The sequence below is a fragment of the Mirounga angustirostris genome, unplaced genomic scaffold (genome assembly GCF_029215605.1).
Source record: "Mirounga angustirostris isolate CCGP_5_RB_7025 unplaced genomic scaffold, mMirAng1.0.hap1 SCAF_4, whole genome shotgun sequence".
Taxonomy (NCBI): domain Eukaryota; kingdom Metazoa; phylum Chordata; class Mammalia; order Carnivora; family Phocidae; genus Mirounga; species Mirounga angustirostris.
Genome location: NW_026991712.1, coordinates 138,623,218 through 138,650,172, shown reverse-complemented (window position 1 = coordinate 138,650,172; position 26,955 = coordinate 138,623,218). Strand labels below are relative to the sequence as shown.

Sequence of the window (26,955 nt, the reverse complement as noted above, 5' to 3'; positions counted from 1 at the left end):
AAGTCAGGTACTCTCTTTTTGCAATTCAATTTCTAAAACTGTAATACGGGGGCAATCTATGTAAAAGTACACAGAGGCATACAAATGTGAAATGACTTTTAAAAAAAGGTCAGTGGAAGATTTATGAGCAAATGCACACAAAGCCCTAGGCACACAGGAAGTATTCAATAAGTGTCCTAGACTGGGTTTTTGGTATTCCTCTAAGGCAAAACTGACGGCTGTCCCTATGGCTCTAGCATCCTCAGAGACTAAAGCAGGGCCTGGAGCACAGCAGGTACTCACCACTTTATATGATCAAGGCGCCTCTCCGCAGGGAAAGTCAAACTGTCATGCGTTTTTATGTATCCCTAAATTTGTAACACTTAAGCAGAGACCCAGACAAAACATACTGTTAGTAGGAGACTTTAATGACCCCCTTGCCCATGGTAGAGCAGCTGGACAAAAAAATATGCAAAGATACAGAAGACCTAAATAACATAAATGTAAAGAAGATCAAATGAGGTAGCTATCTCCACATTCTGAAGATAGAAAAACACCTTCCTTCAAGAGGCCACGGGACATTGACAAAAACTGACCACAGAGAAATTCTCAATACATCTCCAAAAGGAAGCGGTACAGATGAAATTGATTTCAATATAACGAAACTAGAAATTAAAGACAAAATGGGAAAACATGAATCACTACTGTCAAAGAGGAAATCAAAAGGGAAACTGATATCAATAAATGTTCTATTACCCAGAAGCACCCAGCTAACAGTGGCAGAGGGGAGACTGCTAGAATCTGGGTCTCCTAACGGAGCCATTCAGCCACGGACTGGTCTGCGAGTCGGGACAAGTCTCCCTGAGCCTCGGCGTCCCCCTCTGTCAAACGGACTCGAGGGCCCCCAGGGTCCGGCCGCGGGTTTGAGGCGCGGTGGGGGGTGGGGGGGGCGGGTTTGCGGGAGGCGCGCGAGCGACAAGGTTCTGGAAGTCAGGGAGGGTGCGGGTGTTGAGAGAAGGCAGCAGAGGGCGCTGGGTCGCCGGCCTGGGCCCGCGGCTGCCATTGGTCGGGCTCGGGCGCCGGGCTGGAGAGTTGGTGGAAAGTGACAAGTTGAGGGAGGCTGAGAGCCAGAGAGCGAGCGCGCGGAGCGGGAGGAGCCGCCGCAGCCGCCACCGAGGGAGCCCCGGGACGGCAGCCCCCGGGCGTAGGGCGCGCTCTGCTCAGAGTCCGAGCCGGGGGCACTCGCCTCCCGCGAGCGCGACACCGACAGCCCGGGACTGACCGGCCGGCGGAGGCGAGGCTGCAGCCGGAGGGCTGAGGAGGGACCCGCGCGCGTACGGGGTCCAGAGGCGGCCGGGCGGAGCGAGGGAGCAGGTTTAGAGGGACAAAGAACTTTGCAGACGCCCCCGGCATCCTGCGCGGAGAGCGGCCGGAGCGAGGTGGCCGGGACCCCGGGCAGAGCCCGTGGATGTTCTGCGCGCGGCCTGGGAGCCGCCGTCGCCGCCGCCGCCGCCGCCGCGAGAGGAGGAATGCACCGGCCGCGCCGCCACGGGGCGCGCCCGCCGCTCCTGGCGCTGCTGGCCGCGCTGCTGCTGGCTGCGCGTCGGGCCGCTGCCCAAGGTAAGAGGCGCATCCGCCGACTCCGGGGCCCGCCCGGCCCCCGGCGACCCTCCGGTCGGCCGCCCGGCCCTGGGCAGCCGGGGAGCACCGCGCCCGCCGGGCGCGGGGCGGCCGGAGACCGTCGGGGGTCTCGCAACCGCGACTCCGGGCGCCGGGGAGGCGGGCGAGGATTTGCCCCGGGAGCCCCGCTGCGGTCCGGGGGCGCGTCCGGGGGCTTCCTCCTCGGCGCCCAGCAGCAGTTGTCAGCGCTGACAGGAAGCGCGGAGGGGTCGTGGGGCGATGGGGGCACCTCCGACCCGTTGGTCCCCCTGTCCCCTAAAGCGCCCTAACCGGTGTTCAGGCAAGTCTGCGGCGCCCCCAAGTAGCAGCCGTCCCGGAAGGCGCGGTCCAGGAGGGAGTTTGTATTTTCAGCGGTGCCTGCGAGAGCCCAGGCTGTCCGCAGACCGACCCAGACAAAAGCCCTGGCCTCCCGAGGCTCGGGCGGCCTCACAGATCCGCCGCCCCCGGCTCTCCTGCCTCCGGAGGCTCACGATGGAGGCCACAACGTGTGCGCTGCCGCCGTCGCCGCCACTTTGTGCAAAATGTGCTGTCAGAGGCGGCCTGCGGCTCCAGTGCTCTGAGCGTGCACGTGCGTGTGCGTGTGTGTTACACGCAAGGGGGGAAAAGCCATCTAATGCATACTTGATTTTGGTAATCTCCAGAGACAATTGCAACAGTTAGAGAAAGACTCCACCGAAAGCCCGAGCGTCTTAGTTCGCTGCGGGAAGCTTGGATCCTTGCTGCGTCTGAGCCGGTACACAATGAGAGGGAAGAGCCCGGCTGCGCCTGTGGAGACAACCGATTCATTCTTTGGAGGTTGGAGGGGGAAAGTTGATTAAAGTCTCCGGGGTCTTGGGGCCTCACTTTTAACATGCATCCCTTGAGGGGGTGCTGGAGTCCCTGGATTCTGCCCTCCCCCACTCCCAGCCCAAACCGGTGCAGATAAATAGGTTTCTGCTCTTTTATCATGCATCTTTCATTTTTAAGTTAGCGCTGTGCTTTGGAAAAGAAAAGACTTTGGGCTATTTAGCAGTTGAGGGGAAAAGATCTGTTCACTGCTTACTTAGACCATGGCTACAGAATTAGTTTTTACTAAAATCAAGCTCATAATTTTCGTGGTAGGAACACACTCTGGAAAGAAGTTGTGTGTGAATTTTGATTTCTTAGAGTTGGGTTTGGGGAAGTGAGAACCACATTTTCTGAGAAAAATTCTGAGATTGATCCCGTAGTGTGGTTGTGGTAATCTAGAGGCTCCTCCGGGTAAATAGAGCTCCTAATTGTAATTAAGATGTACATCAGCAGGGAGTGCACCTTCCTGATGAAAAATACTAATGAAATGTAAACAGCTTGGTCTCATGGATGTTTGCTTCCTTCAGGGATGCCAAACATCCTGCCCCATGCCACAACACCTGGGTGAAAAGTAAAAACTGGGCCATGCTGCCTAGTTGCCCAGCAAATTGAGGTGGAGATAATCAGGGAAGGGCTCTTAGCTTGGGTCCTTGATTAATTCGGTAATATCCTCTCTCAACTTCATTTACTTATATATAACCTTTCAACAGCGGTTGCTTTTGGATCTTGGGGGTGGGAGGGGGGAGGAGTGGACCTTTCTTTGGTCACCTGCTTTTAAATAAATGTCCATGCAATGATTTTGCTGAGTGTAAGACAATTTTATTATCAACAATCAGCCAAATTGTCTTGTTTAACTGTCTACAGACTTTTAAAATTAAGAGGGAAAAAAAAGAGTATCGCCTATTCCAAACTCTTCAATAGTGAGCCCAAATCTGTTATTTTTGTCTTATTTGTCATCTTATAAATCCCTTTCCATTTTTGTGAATGCTTGATCTTTTCTCTGGGGACAAGTCTTCCAGTGGAACTCAGATTTACTTTCTTGTCTGATTCAGGATTCTTAAAGTAACCCAACCAGTGGCTCAAGAAATCAGCTTAAGGGGAGACAGGTTTCAGTTACTTATTTAAAAAAATGGTCAGTATTTCTCCCATTATTGTTTTTTTTAATTTTGTTAGCTAGGAGGAGCGAACCTTTACATTTTCTTTTTCTGGCCTATTCATTGTTGATCTCCTCCTCTACCTCCTACCTACCTAGAACTAACCCTTTCTGGGAAGCTGAAGCCATTAATACTGGGTACCCAGAGCTCAGGGCCTTAGGAACCCACCTGGGCCTTTCTCAGAATCCTGTAGACTGTGTGGTTTGCCTCTTAGAGTCGGAGGGAGGTGGCCTGCTACTGTGTTTGCTGTCATTTCATAAACCTTCCAATGCCATTTTAATAGGTGTCTGTCCTGTCTACTTTTAGAATAGGAGTCTCTTGAGGGCAATAAGACTGTCAGCTTTCCTGGTGAAAACACTGAAAGCCAAGTCAACCAGCCCCAACTTTATTGGAGATGCCTGAAAATCCTCCCTAGGGGAGCCACACAGAGGCTTAATAGACAAAGGGTGTGGTCAAGCTGCCTCTGGCCATGTGTTGGAAATATTTAATCCTCCGTATTGATTCAGCATACCTGGTAGGCTGTTTTGCTACTCTGATGCTGGGATTATCTTTCTGCTATTTACTTAGGAGTCTTGAAAAGCTCAGCCTTGGTCTGTATTTTCCTTTCTCCATCTCCTGCCTGGTGAGCCCAGCCCTCAAATTAGATTTTAAAGTTTCCAAATGGTGTGTCACTCGCGTCCGTTAGTATCCATGTTGGCTGTGGTTTGATGGAGACTACATACCCCATTTTGAATATTTTTGAGAAGTTTGCACAGCATCATATGTAGAATGGAATCCTTTGTAGCCTATATGTATATTGATGTAAATGTATATCTACATACAAATGACATATGTGTGTGTATCTATATAGTAAGTGGTCCATAGATTTTTGTTGAATGGAGAATAACTTTTTTGGTTGCATGTAAAATTGTGGTGTCATATTTGCTTTTCTTAGTAAAAGTGTGACATGACATACTTTCAAGGACTTTCCTTTTCTTGCCCCATCGTTTAGTATGAAGGGAGTATAGTTGAAGTTAACAGTAGAGCTTAATGGTTATGCGCACAGGCATTGGAGTTTAACAGACGGGTTTGAATCTTCTCTGCTGCGTCCTGGGGTTGTCGACCAGTTTTTCTGAACCTTACCAGAGTGTTACGAGATTTTAAAGTGAAACTGTGTGTGTCAAGTGCTAGAGAAGAGCACCCAGCTGAGAGGGTCTTAAGTTGGGGTACCTGAAACTGAGGATATGCAACCCCCCAGAAATAATATACAAAAATCGATGTGCATTTTTGTGGTTGTATGTTTCTAGCTATAAACTGATATTCTGAGAAAATGGCAATCCCAACAAGATAGGAACCATTGTTTTAGAGTGTTTGATGCCTGGGGCAATAAGTTGCCTTCCTGGGTAGGTTGCAAGGGCTTGAGGGTTGGTGGTGGGTGCTGGGCCTGAGTCTAGATCTGCACAATTCGTGGAGTCTCTACTTCTCCTCACTTTTGCAGTTTCCCTCCCACCAGGCCAGTTGTTATTGGGCTTAGGAGAAGCTAAAGAATGGTGCCAAGTCCTTTGACCTCAACTAAGTATGTATTTCCCTGAATCCAAGCATTCTGAAATGCCTCTGTTTATACAATTTATTTAACAAACACTTGGGTAATCCTTACAATGGGCCAGTGACCGTTCTGAGCAATTTGCAAATATTAGCTCACTGAATCCTCACCACCAATCTATGAGGGGGCTGGCATAATTAGCTCATTTTAAGGTAGACACAGAGAGGTTAAGTGACTTTCTTCAAGGTCACATGGTTAGGAAATGGCATTGCTGGGCTTCCAAACCCTGAGTTCATGCTCTTCACTGCTGCCCTAGACAGTCTCTCCTGGTTTAAGTCTTAGAATTTATGCTATGTGTGGGCCAAAGGAGCCATTTCCCCATGTTTTGCAAGAGCAATGGGATGTTTTCTTAGCTCTATCTAGGGGTTACAAGAAATGATTGGAGACAGCCAACTTCAGTTTTTCTTTCTGTGCTGGAGTTCCCTGAGCCAGTCTTGCTGCGACTCAGGGATAGACCGGAAGGTTCTTTGGTGGTCTGCACCTCTGATCAGGAGGAAGTATGCTGTTGTCCTGAACTACAACTTTAATGTGGTTTGAGGAGTGTGTCTGGCAGTTTCTTCCAACCAGCGATGAGCTGTATTTTGATGAAGTGCCTTTGCATTTGCATCTTGGTGTACAACTGGGGTTGTAGGCTGAGCGGAGTGATTTATTGGAGTACTCTTCAGTGGGAGAGCTGGCTTGCCAGCCCCAAGGTCCCCATGTAGACTAGACCCTGGCAAATCCAGCCCCAGCTAGGGAACACTCAAGTCTCTGAGGCCTTCTTCTCAAACAGAAGGGCCGCAACCTGGCCTTCCCAATTCCCCTGAGGTGTGACAGGAGAAACTGTTCTGTAGACCCACGAAGAGAAAGGAATAGTCTTCTAGGAGTCTGAGAAAGTTCTCTGGAGTTGAGGGGGAGGGGACGGCGGGGGGGTGGGGTAGGGTGGGGTGGGGCAAACTCTTCGAAATCCTTAACTAAATGCAGCTGCTTGTTACACGGAGCCTGACTTGCATGCCAGGAATATCTAAAAAGCTAACGAATACAAAATAAAAATAAACAGCAGTAAAAAGGCTCTCTCTTTGTTGCAGTAAGCTCGGTTGGGGTTTTCAGTTTGTTTAGGAATGGGATAATTGTGGCATCCACTTTATTTTGGTAAGGCAGTGAAACGTGGATTGATGTTATGTCATTGGGATGCTCCCACCACCTGAACTTTTTCCTTCACACCTACCCCTCCGAGCACCCAGGCAGGGACATCCACCGGCCCGAGTCTCAAACTGTTGCCCCTGAGTGAATTACACTGGAAGAGGGCAGATAATTTAATGGGATAATCTTGGCAGGGCCAGCAGATTTCACACCCCATCTCTCACTAATAGAAAGGCAATAGAAGGCTACAACATCCTCAGATGAAAAGGTTGTATAAAAAGGCTCTGCTTAACAGTAACTGTCTGTCCATAAATAAGGTTCTGTAGAGTTTTGATCCAAAAGCTGTTATTAAATACTGATAAGCCAAGACTCATAATGTTTGGCCTCCTTACATTTCCTTTTTTTTCCCTTCCCTCCACAGAACCATAGTTTTTTTTTTTTTTTTTAAGAGGGGGAAGGGGCTTTAAAAGATCAGCCAGTTCAAGTTGTTTATTTTCTCTAGTATTGCTATACAGAAAGGACCTTCGTTTATAGCCATTTAAAGAGGTAATGCGGAGTAACAGAAATGGAATGGGATTTGGACCCTGACAGACTAGGGTTTGAACTGGGGCGTTGCTGCCTGCTGGCTATGTGAACTTGGGCAAAGTTCTTTGGACTTCTGAGCTTCAGTTTCCTTCTCTGCATAATGGGGATAACAGTACTGTCTGGCTTACTGGGTTTTTGTGGGAATTAAAGGGAAAAATGAACATAAGACCCCTAACCCAGTGCCATGGACCTAGTAAACACACAGTGTGCTAGCTACTGTCATTGTCAGGGCCTTGCTGGAGAAATCACAAAATTTGGCTTCACAACAATGATCATCATGCTGTAAGATATGAACCAAGACTCAGAGAGCACAGTTTTTCCAATATTTTAAGACAAGTGAGTATTTTGTTTTACAGGGAGCTTGTAGGCACTCTAGAACTGAGCAGTACCCAGGCCAGTGCTGGGGACCCGGATGGGAGATTCCACAGTGCCGTTTTGCAAGCCTTAAAACAAAGGCTTTTTTCAGAACAGGGAGCTCTTTGGGGAAGAGCAACCCCTCCCCGGTGCTTGGTGTAATTCCAGAATCCTGCAATGGGGAATGTTACATTTCAGGGACCTCCACTTGTAATCTGACCGTTTTTAGCTCCAATATCCAAATAATCTTGCTGAGCACAACTTAAAAGAGAAGGATAATGGCCGGAGGAAAGAATCCTGAGGTGCTCTGTTAGCCATTTAAAATTTCTGAGTACCAAAAAAAAAAGTTCACGTTACCCAAAGAGAGAAGAGTAATGAAGTGTGGGAAGGGGGAGGGGAGATAAAAAACTTCTAAAGACCAAGCCACGGTTTGTGTTTTTAATTTTTATTTTTTAACGGTAAATCTTGTCATTCAATGCATTGCCACTAACATTTATTATATATTTATTTTCTACAAATACGGTGTTGGTGCCCAGGAATAAGACATTACCCTCGCCCTCCAGAAGAGATGGAGAAGGGAAATGCTCACTTTTTGAAGAAACTTATTACGTGCCAGGCCTAGTTCTTTGGAGATACTAGGTTTCTATGTCCCAGCAGCCCTTTATGGTTGGACCTCTGATCCCATTTTACAGATAAGGAAATTGAGTCTCAGGCAATGTCTTGGTGAACACAAACTGTTAAGCTGGGATGTGGCATTTGAACCTAGATGTTTGAAATAGGTATTTTGACTCTCAAGTGTATGTTATTTCCACTGTCTTTGAAGTATAATTGGGGACGCTGGATGAACAGACATATACCTCCATATGCCAACCAGCTCTCGCACGAGTGAATTACAGGAAAGGCCTGTGGAAAAAGTGCTCTGGGAACACAGGGTTAGAAGACATCAGTTCTCACTCAGGGAATTGGAGAGAGAATATTAGTGTCCTTCATAGGCTTATTGTGAGGGTGCAACGGGGATAACGCGTGGAAAATGCTTAGCACCTTGCCGCACACATAGTGAGCGCTCAGTGATAGTTCTGCTGCAGTTATGTAGCCAGAGAAAGGCCCCGCTGTGATTTATCTGCCTCAAAAGCCTGTGCTCTTAATTTTTCCCGTGTTCCTTTTCAATGGGCATGGGGTTGGAAGAGTAAGTGGCTGTGTAGTCCCTAAATGGAAAAGACAACACTAAGACAGTTTCTCTGGTATCTTTCCCACCTGTCCTAATCCAGATTTTTGGACTCAGCTCTGCTTTGGGTGGGGAAGGGGATTTGCACAGGTGTGAATTTGGAGAGAATCATGATGCCTAATCGTGAAGTGTAACCCTCCTGGAGTCTGGCTAGGATCTATCATGTTCCCCATTCATTCACTGATCATACATTTTTTTCTTTTTTAAGATTTTATTTATTTATTTGAGAGTGTGGGCACTCCAGAGAGAGAGAGCCGGGGGGGGGGGGTTTGCGCAGAGGGAGAGGGAGAAGCAGACTCCCCGCTGAGCAGGGAGCCTGACCACGCAGGGTTGCAGGGTTAGATCCCAGGACCCCGGGATCCTGACCTGAGCCGAAGGCTGATGCTTAACCAACTGAGCCACCTAAGTGCCCCTGATTATATATTTTCTATGCACTTACTGTGAGCCGAATATTTTGCTAGTCGCTAGAACAGGGTGAATAAGCCTAGGTCCCTGCCTTGGAGGGTTTTTCAAACGGCAGATCTCTGGCAGAGATTGCTAGCTGATCAGAAAATCTGTTTCCATCTCTTCTCGGTAACTTGGTCAGACTACACTTCCCAGTTCCCTTGTAGTTAAGTGAGGCCATGTGACTAAATATTAGCCAATGGAATGAGATTGGAAGCAATGAGTAACATAAGTAACACTTAATGGTTTGGCCCTTAAAAAACGTCCCAGGCAGGATTGCTATGATCCTGAACATGGTAACCTAGAAGTCATGTGTTGAAGAGAACACAAGATAGAAACAGCCTGGAACCCTCCCTTCATCACAGAACTATAGAAGCCACCTGCCAGTCCACACTTGTTTACTTTTTATGTGAGCAAGAAATAAACTTCTATGGTAGTAAAGGCTGAGATTTCAGAGTTTTATCAGTTACAGCTGTTAATGTTACCTTAACTAACATTATATAACTGACTATATATATATATATATATATATATATATATTCTTATCGATGTATCTCTCCATCCCATAGTGCAGCAGTCAGGACCAGCATTTTTAAGCAGAATATAATAGGAAATTTCAGAGTCCATTACACTAAAAAATGAGTATTGTTTTAGGAAATTTTAGCTTCAGTTCTGCTATGCTGATTTGGGTTATTATTGGGCTCATGCTCAAAAGCTTGAAAACCACTGGCCTGGTAGAGGCAGACAGGTCAACAGCTCTGCACAACAGAGGTCAGTAGTTATGACAATAGTGGTTAAGTCCCCGTGCTATGGAGACTCCGTGAAGGAAGTGTCTAGGAAGCAGAGATGGCAAAATGGGTTCATTTTTCCAGTCGATTGGTATTGGCTGCCTGTGGAGCAGTGTTGAGAAGGATTCTGAGGTTTCTTGCAGGATCTGGGAGGGAATGCTGTGACCTGGTAGCAGCATTTGCCATGGGCTTGGGGAGGCGCAGGAGAGGCTCAGACCCAGCTCTGACCAGCGCACACGGAGTCTGGGCTCCTTCCAGTGAATTAAATCCCTTCCCAAATTATTCATGGCACATATACGATGTCTCTAGTGCTGTGCTAAGCACTGTGGGGAATCTAGGAGCACTATGACTAGCCCTTGGGGAGTTTACCTTTTAGGGGCGATAAAATAGGCACTTGTGAAATAATTATACACCCAGTGAGTACAGAGTTGGCAATTATAGATGCAAAATGCTGAGGAGGGAGAGGTCTTTCAGGAAGAAGTGGGATATGATGCAAGCCTTGAAGGATGGGGAGGATTAAGAAGGGGACAGGCGGAGAGGAGCTAGACATTCTGTAGCTGCTCCAGTCTCCATGAACCTGCCCGAGCTGTCCTGGGTTCTTAACTGGCCCTTCACCCTGGAATGAGGCTAGTTTTCATGGGATTGGAGAGTAATGGAGAAAAAAGAGGACCCTGAGGTGCCAGTTATGTTTTTTGCATATGAAGGAGGGTGGGTGGGGGAGGAGGGTTTTACTGGGAGCATGAGGACTTACCTTTCTCTCCAAAAGAGTGTCCCAGAGAGTTAAAAATGCAGTCCATTTCAGGCTGCTTGTCAAAGTCTAGGACGTCTGCTGTAGCAGTTTTGTTTTGTAGCGCAGGCTACTAAATCCCTGTCCATATTTTGCCTCCTTGATGAAAATCAAAATAGTATCATAATGATGAACACATCAAGCATCCTGTCTGCCAAGAACCATTTTATGTAGTTTAAGTATTTTAACTCCCACAGTCTTCAGGGAACCCTTTGAGGTAGGCATGAATTATTATCCCCATTTTCCAGGTAAGAAAACTGAGGTACAGAGAAGGTAAGTAACCTGCTCTAGATCACAGAGCAAGTTAAGTGAGAGAACCAGAATTTGAACCCAGTTATTCTGAGTCCCGGGCTTTGTCCGTCCTTGACCATTATGCCAACCACATGCAGCTCAGTATTTTTTTAAATCCGTCTGATGATTCAAATTCTCTGTAAGATCCCAGCCAAATAGCTGAGTCAAAATAATTATAATGAAATCCTCCATTTGTATAGAGTTTTGCAGCTTACATAATTATTTCATGTATAATGTTATCATTAATTTTCCAAATAATCCAATAAAACGGGATTTCTTTCTTTCTCTTTCTCTCTTCCTTTTAAAATTAGGCACGTGAGGGGCGCCTGGGTGGCTCAGATGGTTAAGCGTCTGCCTTCAGCTCAGGTCATGATCCCAGGGTCCTGGGATCGAGCCCCACATCGGGCTCCTGGCTCAGCCGGGAGTCTGCTTCTCCCTCTCCCTCTGCCTCTCCCACTGCTCATGCTCTCTCTCTCTCTGTATCTCTGTGTCTCAAATGAATAAATAAAATCTTTAAAAAAATAAATAAATAAAATAAAATAAAATTAGGCACGTGAGGTTGGCAGCTCACCTAAGGTCACTGTAGCTGCTGGGATCTGCAGGAAACCCAGCCTCTTTGACAGGCCCATAGTGCTTTTTGCTTTAAAAGACTACCTGTGTTTGGGATTTGTAACTCTAAGGGACTAATACATGTCTACTTTCACTGTACTTTTACTAGCAAACAAATTACCTGATTCTCCTTAAATTAGCTATTTTTTTCAGAAATGGTTGTAAGGCATTTGTAGATGGGACCTGGAGCTAGGATTCCTGTAAACTAAGAAAATTCACTTGCTAATAGACTGAGAGAAGTTACTTACAGACCAGGAGTATCCTGAGTGGTTGATGATTGCAGCAGGGGGAAGAGCCACTGGGGAAAGGGCTTTGGCCTCAGAAGGTCTTGGTGTGAAACTGGGTTCCCTGCTTCCCTGCCAGCAAATTACTTGACCTTTCTGAGACTCACTTTCCTCACCTGTAAAATGGGAGGCACAATGGTGTTTATGGTGCTTGACAGTGTTGGGGGAGGGGGGACGGTGGGAAGCTTGTACGTACCTGGGGCATGTTCCCTGTGTCCTCTCACCTATTCCTGCGACTTAAATGGAGACCAGCAAGAGGGTACTTCCTCCTTTGAGCTTTACCTAGGATGCGATGGGGCAAAATTGCTGAACCTTGTTGACCTTTATTTTATAATCAATTTTATAACATAATCATCTCTGGGGCAGACCTTCCTAGCACTTGGAACTTTTAGGTTATAATTATATTAATATTTGTCAAGGACCTGACTTTCTTATGCTCTGTGAGGGTTAAACACCCTAAGGTAAAGTCAGATCCTGCTGCCCGAAATCCTAGATTTCCTTGAAAGGCTCCTTTCTGTTCTTCGTGGGAAACTGGCCCCATTTCCTGATGGGTTTAAGCGTACACCAAAGCAATTTATTCTGCTTTCTCTCTGTAAGAGAGATTATATCCTCACCTCTTGGATTTTACTCCAACTTGGGTATTTAATAGTTTTTACATGATTTTCATACTCCCTGCAGAGAATTGGTTGTTTTTCTTTTCCCCACCTGAACTTTTGGTGTGATGAAAGTTATGGATTCCTCTGGAAGGCATGCCTTAAGAAAGTAGTGCCTAACTTAGTGGTGGCTGTTTACCTCCTCCCTTCAAAGAACTTCCAGTCCCCAAATGTTGCCTGTTTTTGGGGAGCTGTGTAGACTGCTGACAACAAGAAGCAACAGTTTTTGATGATGTTCTTAATGTACTGGTGAGTTACCTTCTTTCTCTCTATGCTGCTCACAGCCCTCTGCTCACTCACATCTGGTGTTCTTAAACTAAAGAATCAAGTGCTTTGCCTGTGGCCAGAAAATCTTCAGAGGCACAACCTGCTGGTGGGGGGGACCTCCCTGGGGACACCTGATAAAGGGCATTTCTCTTTCCCATTGAGCAAGGGAGGAACGGAGCTGAGCATGCCCAGTTTGTTCTACCCAACTCATCAGTGAGTCACTGTATCATATGGTGCAAGCTCCTGCAAGAAGTAGCTAGTAAAGGGGCAAAGAGAGTCCAGCTCTTAGCACTAATTTGTTTCCCTCCCCAAGAAGTAGCACTGAGTGGGGGGAGGAAAGCATTCCCCCCCTTACACTGGCTTACAACTTGATTTTTTTTTTAAGGAGTAATTGCCAGGTTTCATGGTTGTGTTGGGGTTAAAACTATATACACAGATGAGATGATTGAAATGTGTTATAAAGAACCCTCCCACATCTTTACTTCAGGTTTAGAAAGTTTCTCAACTAACCCAGGACATGGTGAAAGTGGCTTCCCCCAGACTCATAGAGTCAAATCAACACGACAGTTGGTGTCTGCTCATTGTGGGTGTAGAGGAGTGAAGGAAAGAAGGGACCTGGGAGGCAAAGATCCTTCACGTCGAGTGATGCGTCCTGGGTAAACTACCAAGAAGTCACTGGCAATTCCATTTGGTTAAATACTTATTTAGCGGGCGCCTGGGTGGCTCAGTTGGTTGGGCGGCTGCCTTTGGCTCAGGTCATGATCCTGGAGTCCCGGGATCGAGTCCCGCATCGGGCTCCTTGCTCGACAGGGAGCCTGCTTCTCCCTCTGACCCTTCCCCCTCTCATGTGCTCTCTGTCTCTCTCATTCTCTCTGTCTCAAATAAATAAATAAAATCTTTAAAAAAAAAATACTTATTTAGCAACTAAAGTGGATACAGAAGAAATATATGTCAATATCCTCTCCCATAGGATGTTCATTGTTTTTGTTAGGGAGGCAAGGTTGAGACCCCCAAATGGTATGAGAATAACATTGAATCAAAGCTCTCTGTTCTGATCTTTGTTTAGGGCTCTTTTTCTGTCTTGCAGCTTTTAGAAACCGGGTACTCTAGCACCTGCCCCAGCTTCCTGGCACAGCAGGGTCACGCTGGTTTTTCTCCCCATCTCTCCTTGCCAAAATCTCATTCTTCAACCCCCAGTCTTCCACAGTCAAGAATTCACCTTCTGCCCTTCCTTGCCCTGTGCCCCCACATTCACCCAGTATTTCCAGAGAGGCCACCTAAACCACATTCACTTATTTTGACTTAGCCCAATACCTAGACTTTAATCTTTGTAATCATAGTCACCATCATTTATTGAGCATGTACGATGGGGCCTACGTCTGGCAAGACATTTTGTGTTTTGCAGCAGAATCCTATTATTTTGTCTCTCCAGAATTTTTGCCCCCTCCCCTCACTTCCTCCTTCTGCTCCTTTATCAGTTGGGAAAAGGAACTGCTTTTGCCTGTACTCCCACCTTGTTATGGGGAGAGTGCCAATCGTAACCTCTGACTCCTAGCCTCCGGGCTAACCAGAGTCCATCCCTGGGACTTACAGGTGGCCCTCCGGGGCAGGAAAGCTAGGAGACGCCCTCGGCCACGTCTCTGCCCTGGAAAGAAGCTAGTGTGAGGGAGGGAATGACACTGATACCCAGGGCAGGCATTGCTGAGAGGTCTGGCAGTGCCCAGTGTCCTCTCCACGTCTCTGAGATTTTCTGCTCAGAGCCTGGAGACTCTGCTTTGGGTGAAGCGACCATACACACAACTTACCTTACTGATGATCACAACAAAATGAAATGGTGTCATTATTATTTTTAACCTGAAGGAAGCATTTTTAATGCTTTTTCTCATGAGAAAATAGATGTCCAATAAGGACAAAAGCATAAATGTAGTACGAAAACAAAAATCACCCACAATCCTACCATTCAGAGATCCTCTTTGGTCATCTTTTCTATACAGGTTTATATTTATATTCATAAAAGGAAGTCATACTTTTATTCCCAAGAGAAAATTGAGGCTCAGAGATGTTAAATAACTTCTCAGATGTCCTCTAACCAGCCGCTTTCCTTTCCCTTCACTTCTTTGTGAGCAGGGACCCGATCTTAGGCCAGTTAACGACTGTCTGGTCCAGCACATTCCACTCAATAGGAAATCACCAAGTATGTGTTGAGTGAATGCTGAATGCAGTGTGCTTGAGTGCCGCAAGGAAGGTGCAAGCAGGAAGTTTTGTAGATCAAGGAGAGAAGTGTGCACTGTTCAGAACTACTGGGAGGGTTTTCTGAAGGAGCTGGAGATGGTGAACCAATACTAATTTGTTTCTCTCCAATATGCAGTGTCCGGAGTGGTCCAAGCTGGACAGAAGGGACGCCTGAGCGCCTCCTGCTGTCAGAGCTGGGCACTGCCCAAGACGTAATGACTGCATGGGAGCTGTTCTGAAAATGCAAAAGGGATCTAAGTGAAAAGGTGTCCCTGTGGATATTGCAAAGAGGGCTGGAGGGAGAGATGCATGGTATCCAGACGGAAATGCACTGCTGTTGGGGCAGTGGGGAATCAAGTCCTAAAGAGATCAAGGAGGGAGTGAGAAGATGGGGGCACAACCAAAAATAGTACCAAGGATATGCTGACAGGACTTTCCTGCTTGTCAGTCTGTCTTCCGCCTCTCTTTGGTCTCATCTGGAACCTTTGAATGTGGTGGCTTTTCCATGGGCTGTCCTCTCCCACAAAAACGTCCTTCCTCAACCTATCAGCTACCAGTCCTAATGCTCTGGCTTCACTGTCCTTTCCCTGACTGGCCAGACTCGATTGGGTTCCCACTTATTTAGATAGGACCCTATATTTTTAAATACTCTTCATTGTAGTTTGTAATTAAATATCTATTTGGGCAACTATGATCTTTTTCTATCACTGGATTGGATGCTCCTTCGAGTAGGGTCTGAGTCTGGATCACAGCCAGTACAGTGCGTGGTGACCCACTGAATCGACTGTACTTACTTTTACTAAGCGTTGGTCTCACTTCCTGGAGCCTGGGATACTTCCAGCTTGCTCTGCTCTTACTATCTGGCAATTTAAAACTGCATATTTGAACAACTGAAAATCTCAAGGCTATCTCTTCCAAAAGATGAGGAATTCAACCCCGTAAAAAGTCAATCTGGACTCAATTAAACCTGCTGTGGGCTCTGTTTGCAGGGGAGCGGTGAGCAGCTCGAGAGCTGGGCTGTTTTCCCGAGATGAAAAATCTGTGATAACTCTGAGTTCTGCTGCTATAAATTAAGGTCACTCTGCCCTTAATTGGCAACAAATTAAAATTCTCCCTTACAGTTCTCCTCTTTATCTTCTTTCATGTACAGTATGTTTGAGAGAAGGTGTGGAAGATATTGGCCCCTTGCCACAGGGGAGAGGGCACCACGGCTGAGCCTACAGGCAGATTTGGGCTGTGAGGGCTGCTGAGGAGAGGGGGTGGTGAGTGATTCTTCCCTGCCCTGACAACCCTTCTCCTCCCTCCTTTGGTCCTTCTGCTCTTCCCTCCCCTTTCTTTCTTTCTTCAGGAATTTTGAAAGGTCTCATTACTAGGGAAATATCCCCTGAGGAGCTCTTACTCTCTCTTCTTCAGCTTAATAAGCAGAGGGGAAAAAAATTCTCTTAAGTTTTGAACTTGCAAGCAATCTGGAGGCAAATCTGGCCAGAAAGGCCTGCAAGTCTTTGCATTTCATACAACACCTCTTTTTAAATCCCTCGAACCATCTACTTCAGGCCGGGCCACCTTTCCTTCATGCAGGAGAGAGGAAAGGGAGGTTAACAAAGCTTTGGTTAGGTTTCTTGGCTGCTGAGGCCGTGGTGGGGGAGAAGAAGGGCGGGGCCTGTGTCAGTTCTTGCCCTCCCAGTGTTAGGAGGGTAGTTGGTCAGCATGTGCACTGAGTAAGGCTTCCCAGGTGCCAGGTGCTGGGCTGGGGCTACCCGCACTTCTGGTGGGAGCTCCACGGCTGGCCTTGTGGGGAGCACAACCGCTGAACAATGAGGACATGGTTACCGGTTCTGAACACGTGGGGGTTGGACTGACTGAGAGGGAATCAGGAAAGGTATCTCAGGGAGGCTTCACTGAGAGCAGGAGTCTGGGAGGCCCTCAAACAATAACCCATAATGCATTTTTTATACCATTGATCCTAAGGGATGGGTTTATTTTGACAAATGAGTTAGCGAGAATCTACTGTTTGTAATGTTTGGTGCTCAACTGAGTGATAAAAAGCATTTATTTCCCAGGCCCCTCTCTGTAAACCAGCCCTTCTCAGGGAACCTCAGCTGCTCCTCCCTAGCCCAAACAACTCGGTAGGAGCCTGGGGTAGGGTTCAGAACCCAAGCCAGGCCTCTGCCTCTCCAGGAAGTTGCCCTGCTCTGAGTTCTGGTGTCTCATTTCTTGTCTCTGTGGTGGGGATTATAACTCCTTCCCTGAAGATTATGGAAGATTAAAGGAGATGAAGGATGTAAAAACTCCTGGTAAACTTTCAAGTCTTATCTGAGATCCAAGGGTCAGATAGCAAGCAAGAGTTTGTCTCCATTTCTTGGTGAATGGACCCATGGGGCTTCCTTTATTCACTCCACAAATATTTATGGGTTGGCACTGTTCTAGATGCTGGGGGTGAAGCAGGAAACAAAACAAAGAACCTGCTCATGGAGAAGTCTAAAAATGAAGAAATATATGTTCTATCAGGTCACAGTAAACGCTGAGGAAAAGGAAGCCTGGTGGAAGAACTTGTGAGGAAGGGAGTGGTGGGGTGGGGCGGGTGCCATTGTGTGGAGTGGCAGGGAAGACCCTGGGATGAAGTGACTCTTGAGCAGAGACCTGCAGGAGGTAAAGGAGTGAGCCCTGTGGCTGTGGGTAGCAAGGGGAGTCCTCCAGGAGGGGCCAGCAAGTATGAAAGCCTGGAAGTGGGAGTGTGTTCTCAGTTAACAATACCACAGCGACTGCATGTGTTACCACTAGGAATGTTTGCAGAGTGCTTACTTGTATGTCAGGTGGTAGGCAAGCCTCCCCTCACAACCCCATCGGGTGGCCTGTATTATCATCCTACCTGTTCCACAGATAATGAGACTGAGGCCTCAGCAGCAACAAGCTAAGCGTTCAGACGACTGGGGGAGAGGCAGCAGTGTGCGTAGGAGGCGGCCCTGCACAAAGGGAAGAAGGCGTGGTTTGGAGAGAAAAAAATCTGGGTTTGGGCCATTCACCTGCTATGTAATCTTGGGCAAGGTGCTTAACCTCTCTAGGCCTCAGCTTCCTAATTTGTAAAATGGGCTAATAAAATCTTGGAGAATTGTTACGGATATTATTAAGTGAGAAATTAGGTGAAAGGATGCTGCAAACCACATAGCACCACGAAAATGTTACTTTACTACAGTTACACCAGTTCTCCTTCTTAGCCTCTTGGAAAGACAATGAACGAGAGAGAAATGAAAGTTTGTAACTTATATAATCTCTATATAATCAATCTATATAATTGTAGCCTTTCAAATTATTCTATTAAATCTTTCATTCTCTGCATTTGTCCCAGACTCCCATGGGATGAATGGCTAAATCGTGGGGATTTGGAGAGATGGGTGTTATTATCTGGGACTATAGAATGGGAAAACTGAGGTGATAGGACCTATCCCAAACTAGGTTTCATTTCTGCTGAGGAATACTTTGCTTCCACCACCATGGGGGTGGGTCACTAGTCACTTGTTCCATTACCTGATCGAGCACCTACTCTGTGCCAGGCCCAGTGCTAAGTGCTGGGAACGCAGTGATGCTTGTTCTTGGGAACGCCCTTTGGAGATGCTCAGGATGTATTATTTAATTTGAATGCTTGCTGCTGCCCTTCCCGGGACCTCCAGAAAATGCAGAGGTGGTAGTTGCTTCGCTGTCACTTGCTGATGACTGGCAGGCGTGCACCCATCTAGCTGGCACATCATCTGGTGCCTGTGATCGACCTGAGTCATGCAGTCTGCATTTTGCTTCCCCAGCGTGCCAGTGGCTTCCTGCGATAAGCTCCATCTTGGCTGTGATGCCGCCCTCCCCTGGGGTTGGGATAACAGCCTCCTGTGGACTGTGGCGAATCTCAGGAGAAGCAGAGCCCCCAGGGCAAGAATCCTGTCCCTCCTTGTGTGCACCTAGGATTAGGCAGAGCTGCCGCTAATGCGCTTAATTAGGTAAGGACGAGGGGTGACTGCTGGGAACAGGAAGCGTGGGGGTGAACCTCCTTTCTGCCCCCAGTGAAGACCTTCCTCACTGTTACCTCTTCTTGCGGCTTGAGGGCCGCCCCCCCCCCTGATAAAGTGAGATTAGATCAAAATAAAAATACTGGCTCTGGAGTCAGCTAAATCCATTCAATTATCTGTGACCTTGGGCAAACCTCAAAAGCCCAGTTTCCCCATCTATAGAACTTGGGGTGCAAATCATGCCTACCCCGTTACCTTTTGGTGAGGATGAACTGTGATAATGCTCTCCTGGGCCACTGGCACACACTGAGTGTACATAGTAAGCATCAATAATTATGAGCTAAGATGACCATTTTACAGGTGGGCAGCCTGAGGCCCAGCCCACACTGGTGTTGATCGGAATTAACCACCCAGAATTCTGCAGGGCTGGAGTCTGGTGTAGAACTCCACTCTCCCGGGCTCCAGCCTAGGCCACCAATGAGCCAACTTCCTTTTCTCACCAGTGGTGACCCTCTGTGCCCTGCTGCCTGGCCTGGAAACAGAGAAAAGGAGGGACTGAGATAGTTCAGCAGCAGATTGAGCATCTGCTCAATCTGAGGTTGAGGTTGAGCATCTCTTGCAGCTAGACCACTAACTGGACCACCACATCCCTTGAAGTTTATACTTTATTTCCTCATCTGTAAAATGAGGTGGCTTGACTGCCCTTCAGGCCCTAAATTTTTTTAGGTTTTTGTTTTTTTAGATTTTATTTATATGAGAGAGAGAGAAAGAGAGAGGAGCAGGGGGAGGGACAGAGGGAGAGGGAGAAGCAGACTCCCCGCTGAGCAGGGAGCCCGATGCAGGGGCTCAATCCCGGGACTCGGGGACCATGACCTGAACCACCCAGGCGCCGCAAGCCCTAAATTTTTTTAGACACCTCCTGGAGGAAGCAGAGCGCCAGACGGGAGAAGCGGAGGGAACACATTCACAGTACATACTAATAAAAACAATCCTGACTATGTGCCAGGAACTATATTGGGTACCAGGATACCCTGGGACCAGAACATTCTCCCTGTTTTCTAGGGGCTCCCCGACTAGTGCAACTGGCAGGGCAGCGGGGCGAGGGAGAGACAGATAGCCAGAAGAATTAGAATTTGTTCTGACATTTGCCGTAAGGGAAATGCCGACGGTGGGCTGTGCCTCCCCGACCCTGCCGCCCTTCGGTGGTGCGCGGCCGCCCGAGTGTGCAGAGCCATCAGCACACAGGGAGTGGATCTGAACGGTGTACTGTGGAAGGGAACCAGAGCCCCGTGCGCTGGGGAACGGGAGTCTGTGGTTGAAAGGGCAGGTTCAGGAAGCCTAGAGTGGGAGGGTTTGCCGTCAGGCAGCCGGGCCCGAGCTCCAGGGGGCTGATGGATTACATTCCTCTGGTTAGAAACCATCAGAAGCCCCACTGAGCTGGCTTCTGTGGCTTTGGAGCTTTGCTGACGTTTCCTCTTGCCAGGGGAAAAATTAGTTTCTGATTGAAGTGTTACCTTTCTGTCCCTCTTGCTTTCCTAAGTGTGGCAAGAACCAAACCCAAATTATTTGCACTAAACCTGTTAATTTTAACAAAGTGGTAGAAGAGAGTGAGACTTTGAAACAGCCAAAATACTGCCCGTTTTTCTTCCCTGTGAGGTGGTGTTTTCTGACCTTCTTAAGAAAGTTCTGTTGAGGGGCGCCTGGGTGGCTCAGTTGGTTGGGCGACTGCCTCCGGCTCAGGTCGTGATCCTGGAGTCCCTGGATCGAGTCCGTGGATCGAGTCCCTGGATCGAGTCCCGCATCGGGCTCCCTGCTCGGCGGGGAGTCTGCTTCTCCCTCTGACCTTCCTCCTTCTCATGCTCTCTGTCTCTCGTTCTCTCTCTCTCTCAAATAAATAAATGGAATCTTTAAAAAAAAAAAAAAAAAAGAACTGTTGAAAACCTGGCTCTAGGTGGCGGATGTGACAGTCAGGGACATAGCGTGGACCTACTATGTACATGGGCCCTAGCTAAGTAATGTCATGGAACAAGCTTTCTCGAGCTCTCGAGATTGTTGAGATATAGTTCAAAGCCACAGAAGCCTTTGGGAGTGATTTCTGAAAGATGGGAGGCTGAGGGAGGCTTTGAAGCTGCTCCGTATGAACACTTAGGCTGCTGAGTGCAGCTCTTTAAGCACTTCAGGTGCCTGAAATGGTCTAGTGCAAAGTGTATTTGGGAACATAAAATCTCCTGCTGATACCGGGATAAAAACCCTTATCTCCTCCCTAAATATTGATTTAGAGTAATAGCTTGTTTTGAACTTTCTCTCAATAAATTGATTTTTAATTTAGAAAAATGCCTCTAGGGAAAACTTAGACAGTATGGAGTTAACAGAAAGTTTTGGAGACATGGGGTAGCTGATTAGGAGGGTGTCTTTAAAGGAATGAAAAAGGGAGGAAAAAGGTGAAGGCATTTCTGTAATCAGAAGAGTCCTCTTTCCCCCGATTGCATAATCCATCAACACATATTATTTTGAGTATCTTGTTTTCAAGACCCTAGCTGGACACTGAGGAAGAGACTATGATTTAGCCCCTGTGCTCTGGGGGAGATGTATGTGTGTGTATTTATATGTGTGTGTGTGTATTGTCTTTGATGGGAAAGGAAAATGAGATTTTTTTTTCAGAAACTTTTTTCTTTTGGAGAGAAAGGACAACATCAGCGTATAGCAGAAAGAACTCTGGACTAAAAGTCAACAAACTTGAATTCATCTTCTAGCCCTGCCTCTAACCAGCTGTGTGGCACCGGACAAGACATTTGCCTTCTCTGATCTTCAAGTTCTCTTACACAAAGCAATGGGGCTGGATCCCACTCTGTGGACCAGCAGCATAAATATCTCCTGAGAGATTGTTCCAAACGCAGAGTCTAAGGCTCCTCTCCAGACCTATTGGATTAGAATCTGCATTTTAACAAGATCCTCAGGTGATCTGTATGCAAATTCAAGTTGAATAAGCATTGTTTTAAAGAAGATTCCTGTACTCTAATGTTTTGTGCTTTTTTCCTATATATTATAAAATTTATAATTTCTTGCTTTCTTACCCTTCAAATGTTTGTACTCTGTGAGAAAAAAGATTTAAAGGCAGAGACATGCACAAATAGTTACACACTCAGCTCCAAATGCCACATATACTTATTTTTCCTTTTGCCTTGCGTTTGAGGTCTTGGCGGTATGCTAAGGGCAGCTGTAAGAGCGGAGAGGAGGAGGTGGGAAGTCTAAGTGACTGAAGGGGGACATGGCAGTGGATTAGGACCTACTGAGCCGGCAGGTGGCACAGAGCAGTGGGTCCCCAGCTCAGGTCCTTGGAATCATCACGAGGGTTTTGAGGATCAAACAGTATCAGTGATTGTAAAGCCATGTTTTATATTTTTCATGTATCTATGAATGTTGCTTTGATGGACTGAATAAAAATTCAAAGAGACTTTTTGATATTCTGTATTTTCCCACTTGATTGAGGTTAAGTGTTAAACCTTTTAGATGGGAGGGGGGTCGATAATAATTTTTTGCTATAAAAGGCATCTTCTTACTTGAAACCGCTGGGAACCATTGGAATTAATAATGATACTGATGATCATAACTAACAAATATTGAGAACTTTCTAGACACCAGACACTGTGCCTTACAAGGAAGGACTTTAGGTATCTACCAGTCAGTTTATGGATATGGAAACCGAGACTCAGAACAGTGAAGTGACTTGCTCTGAGTCACACCTTCAGGGAGTGATTGGGAGCCAGGACTAGCCCCCAGGTGTCCTGGCTGTCCGCTGGTTTTATATCTGCTGAGCCAGACTTTGTGGTTTGTTTATCTGTGCTCCAGGGGAGCAGAGGTGGGATCAGTGAACGGAGAGGAAGAAGTTTTCCTCTCTTCCTGCCATGGGAGTGCCAGAATGCTAGAATTGTGAGGACCTCATGGGCATCCGATCTCTGGGCCAATCACTATATTTACAGGTGAGCACACCTGGCCCAGCAAGGGAAGGGAACTCGTCGAAGGTCAGTTAGTTGGGTTTGCTTGCGTGTTTTGGTCTTTCTGTACCTGAAGTTCAGCTCTTGATAGGTATATTTTTTCCCAAGAGGAGTGCGTGAGTGAAGCAAGCCCTTCTGTGAAAGCAAATGAACATGGTTTCTAATAATCTCAAGATTTGTAAAGATTTCTATATCTTTAGAAAGGATTTAGCATAATCACTTGTAATTATAAGCATTCAAATTCTTATTGTAATTTGTTGTTTCTTATTGTTATTATCATTTTGTTTTTACCAAGCTGTGCATATTTGATTTAGGAAGTTTTGTGTGTTTTTTTTTTTTTTTTTTAAAGATTTTATTTATTTATTTGAGACAGAGAGAATGAGAGAGAGAGAGCACATGAGAGGGGGGAGGGTCAGAGGCAGAAGCAGGCTCCCTGCCAAGCAGGGAGCCCGATGCGGGACTCGATCCAGGGACTCCAGGATCATGACCTGAGCCGAAGGCAGTCGCTTAACCGACTGAGCCACCCAGGCGCCCGAGTTTTGTGTTTTTAAAGGTTGGAATCAGGCCGCCTGGGTGGCACAGTCAGTTAAGCGTCTGACTCTTGGTTTCCGCTCAGGTCATGATCTCAGGGTCGTGGGATCGAGCCCCACATCGGGCTCCCCGCTCAGTGGGGAGTCTGCTTGGGATTCTCTCTCTCCTTCCCCCTGCAGTCTCTCTCTCTAATAAATAAAGAAATCTTAAAAAACAAAGTTGGAAGGATTGTAGCCTTGACTGCCGCCTCATCCGCCTACCATGTTCTCTATCTTAAAGATAACCTTTGAGAGGACAGACTTCCAAATTCCTTGTCACTGAATACAGTACCACATAATCATTGGAAACCATATAATGGAAAGGGAGAAAGTTAGCACTGGCCGTTGGGGCAGCTTCATCTGTGTGAAGAGCTCACAACTTACCACTGACTCTCATCGACCTGAGGAGCAGTCTCCTAGGCTGTAGATCTCCTGATTCTCAGGAAATAAGAATAGAAGAATCGTTCTCCAGGAAGCAGTTGGCACCTTTCTGGGCCACATACAATGGTTACCAATCCAGGGAAGTAGGACCTGGGTTAGAATCAGTGTCAGCTTCATAGGTGTGCAGCCTGTGAAGCTGAACAGGGCCCCTGTGTCCAGGCTCAGCTGTGGATTTAATGCTCTGCTGTTGCTGTCCTGAAATTCTTAATATTATTTTGAACAACGGGACCTGCATTTTTATTTTGTACTGGGTTCTGCCATTTGTGTAGCCAGTCTTTGTTAGAATAATTCAGAATCAGGACCAAGGGCCGCTGAGGAACAAGTCAGTGGGGACTGCAGCCTTTTGGGGAAGGAGGAGGAGAAGGAAGAGGAGAAGAAGGAAGAGGAGGAGGAGGAGAAAGAGGAGGAGGAGGAGAAAGAGGAGGAGGCAGCCGCCACAGGCCTGACACCTTGTGGTGGTTTCCAGTATTGTGTGTGGACTGAGACCGGCAGCCTGAGGTCACTTGTCATAGGAAGGAGAGAAGGGGGGATCTCTCTCTGTCCTGTTTCTTTGCCTTGTGATTATAGACAACTCACTCTCTGCATTCTTCTCTGCATCCCTAGCCCCACTCACACATAGTACCCAGAACATAGTAGGTCCTTAACATGGTGTGGCTGTTGACTTTATTGTTGTCCTGTGGTGGTGCATCATCACTAGTTAGCTTTGAAAAAGTGGATGAACCTCTTTGTGGTGAACTCATTAGAACCTTGTCTGTCTCCAGCGCCATCACCATACCTCTCATCTGGACTCTTCAGGTGCCTTACACTAATTTCCTTGCCAGGAATCTCCTCCTCATATTAACCCAACTAGCTGGATTCACTGTCCTGGATCCATCACTTACCAGCCATGTGACCTACACACACTTCCTTAATGTTTCTGAGTCTCAGTTGCTTCATCTCTAGAAAGGGGATGATCATGTCTATCTTGAAGCGTTGTTAGGAAAATTAGAGATAATATTTGTAAAGCCCTGGAAATAATAGTGACTGATGCATAATAGGTGGTCAATAAAGAGTATTTTTTCTACTTATTAAATTACAAGATTATATGTGTGATATATGAATGATATACGAGCAAGCTTTCATCCTGTCATTTCCCTTCCTCAAAAAAATCTTCAATGGCTCCCCATTGCCCGTGGCTGTGGAGGGTCAAGGCTCTCATGTTCTAGCCACAGTCTACATTGCTTAACTTTTTCCCAATAGTGTTTTCAAAACTTGCAGAATGCTAGTGTGGTTGGGGTTTTTACTCTTTCTGTATCTTGTTTCCCAAGGGCATTGGGAACTCCTTGGCAGTGGAATTCTATGTCACCCCTTGACTGCCCAGGAGAGTGCCTGGTTTGCAGTGCGTGTGTGGTTGTCTGTTGCTAACCACAGTGTATTTCAGGAATATAGTGCAACTTTGCTTGTTTTCCATGTGTTTATACCTCTTAGCCCCTTCAGAATGGAAAAGGATTATGGTTTTGCATTTGAATCGAGAGGAAAAAAACAGCCATCCTTCCTTTCCTCTGTGTGTGTGTGTGTGTTTCCTAAACAGCCACTGTTGCTCTCTATTGGGATTGTTTACATGTTTGTCTCCCCTCTGGACTCTGAGCTCTGGGTGGGGAGGAATGGTGTTTAATTCTCCTTCCTAGCTTCAGTGTCCAGCCACTGAGCGTGGTGCAAATAAGAGGTATTCATTAAATATTGGTCAAATCAATGAATATTGGAAAGCCCAAATTTTTATGGCAGAAGTGGGAGCCGCCTTTTTACTGGAAAAACATTTTTTATTAGATCTGTATGGATCATTTAGAAAATATGCAGTTGGATATTTTTTATAGTCAAAGAAGAAAATCAGTATAAAATGCTTAATTAAAAGCAGAAGCTAACATTTCCCCTTGTAATGAAGGCAGGATCATGAGTATTTTCCTTTTCTCAGCCCAGGAGATGGGAAGGCAGCCAGACTCAAAAGACAGGGATGCTGTGCAGACAGATAAGAAGGTTTGACATTAGGAGGAATGGGTCTGGGTATTACCCTGGTTTCATGTTTGCTACAACATTTCTCCACATGGATGTTGAAAATGCAGTGTTAACTCCTTTAAGGTATTCCAAACCTTTGTCAACTCCTTTATGATGTTACGCTCGTTACCTATGAAATTACCATTTGTTTGTGAACTTACGATAATGGCATATTTTTGGGAGTAGGTTCTGGATTTGAGGTTAAAAGCCCCAAGAAGTGGGACACCTGGGTGGCTCAGTCGGTTAAGTGTCTGCCTTCAGCTCAGGTCATGATTCAGGGTCCTGGGATCAAGTCCTGCATCAGGCTCCCTGCTCAGTGGGGAGCCTGCTTCTCCCTCTGCCCCTCTCCCTGCTCGTGCTCTCTCTCTCTGACAAATAAATAATAAAGTCTTTAAAAAAAAAAAAAAGCCCCAAGAGGTGTGGGTCTTTTTCTTGTTCTTCTTGGTGCTCCGGTGCCTGTCCAGCCATGAGATACCTGGAGCTCTTACCCACATATACCTGTCCTGGGTGTCAGAGGCTGGTGAGGACCAGGAACTGGGGAGGCGAAGAGGGTAATGATGTTCTGAATGACCTCTGCCACCTGGAGGAAACTGGGCCCTCTGAGAAGGACAATGAATGCATGTGCTCTAGGTCAGGACATCGCTACTCAAACTGTGATCTGAGGACCAAACACATTAGCATCACGTGGAAACTGGTTAGAGATGCAGAATCTTAGATGCCTTCCAGACCTATTGAACCAAACTCTGTCAATTTTTTCCCAAGATTCCCAGGTGACTCATCTGCACAGTAATGTTTGAGAAGCTCTGCTCTGATGAGAAAGTCTTTGTCATCCTTGAGGCTTGATAGTCTGGATTTTTGTAATTCTGGGATGTAGCATGATCCTTGATTCCAGAACAGCCTTGAATCCCAGAACTGCCACCATGGAATTATTACGTGGCCCTTTCTAGTCTTAGAGTTTTCCATCTATGGAATGTATACATTGAGTGTTTTGCTGGTTTTGTGTGTGTGCATTAAATGAAATAATGTAATGCTCTTAGCATATAGAAGGAACTTAATAAATACT

The 26,955-nt window shown here is 46.6% G+C and overlaps 1 protein-coding gene across 2 annotated transcripts in view; it reads left to right on the top strand.

The window, feature by feature from the left end:
* The first annotated feature begins 1,052 nt into the window (after positions 1 to 1,052).
* The window catches only part of LOC123859532 (inactive tyrosine-protein kinase transmembrane receptor ROR1), a 478,330-nt gene continuing 452,427 nt past the window's right edge, over positions 1,053 to 26,955 (top strand). The window contains exon 1 of one of the 2 annotated variants that reach the window (XM_054512827.2): positions 1,053 to 1,599. In XM_054512827.2, the coding sequence (XP_054368802.1) occupies positions 1,509 to 1,599 (91 nt within the window). In that variant the 5' untranslated portion in view covers positions 1,053 to 1,508. The remainder of the gene's footprint in view (positions 1,600 to 26,955) is intronic. The other variant, XM_064589028.1, reaches the window with a different exon arrangement.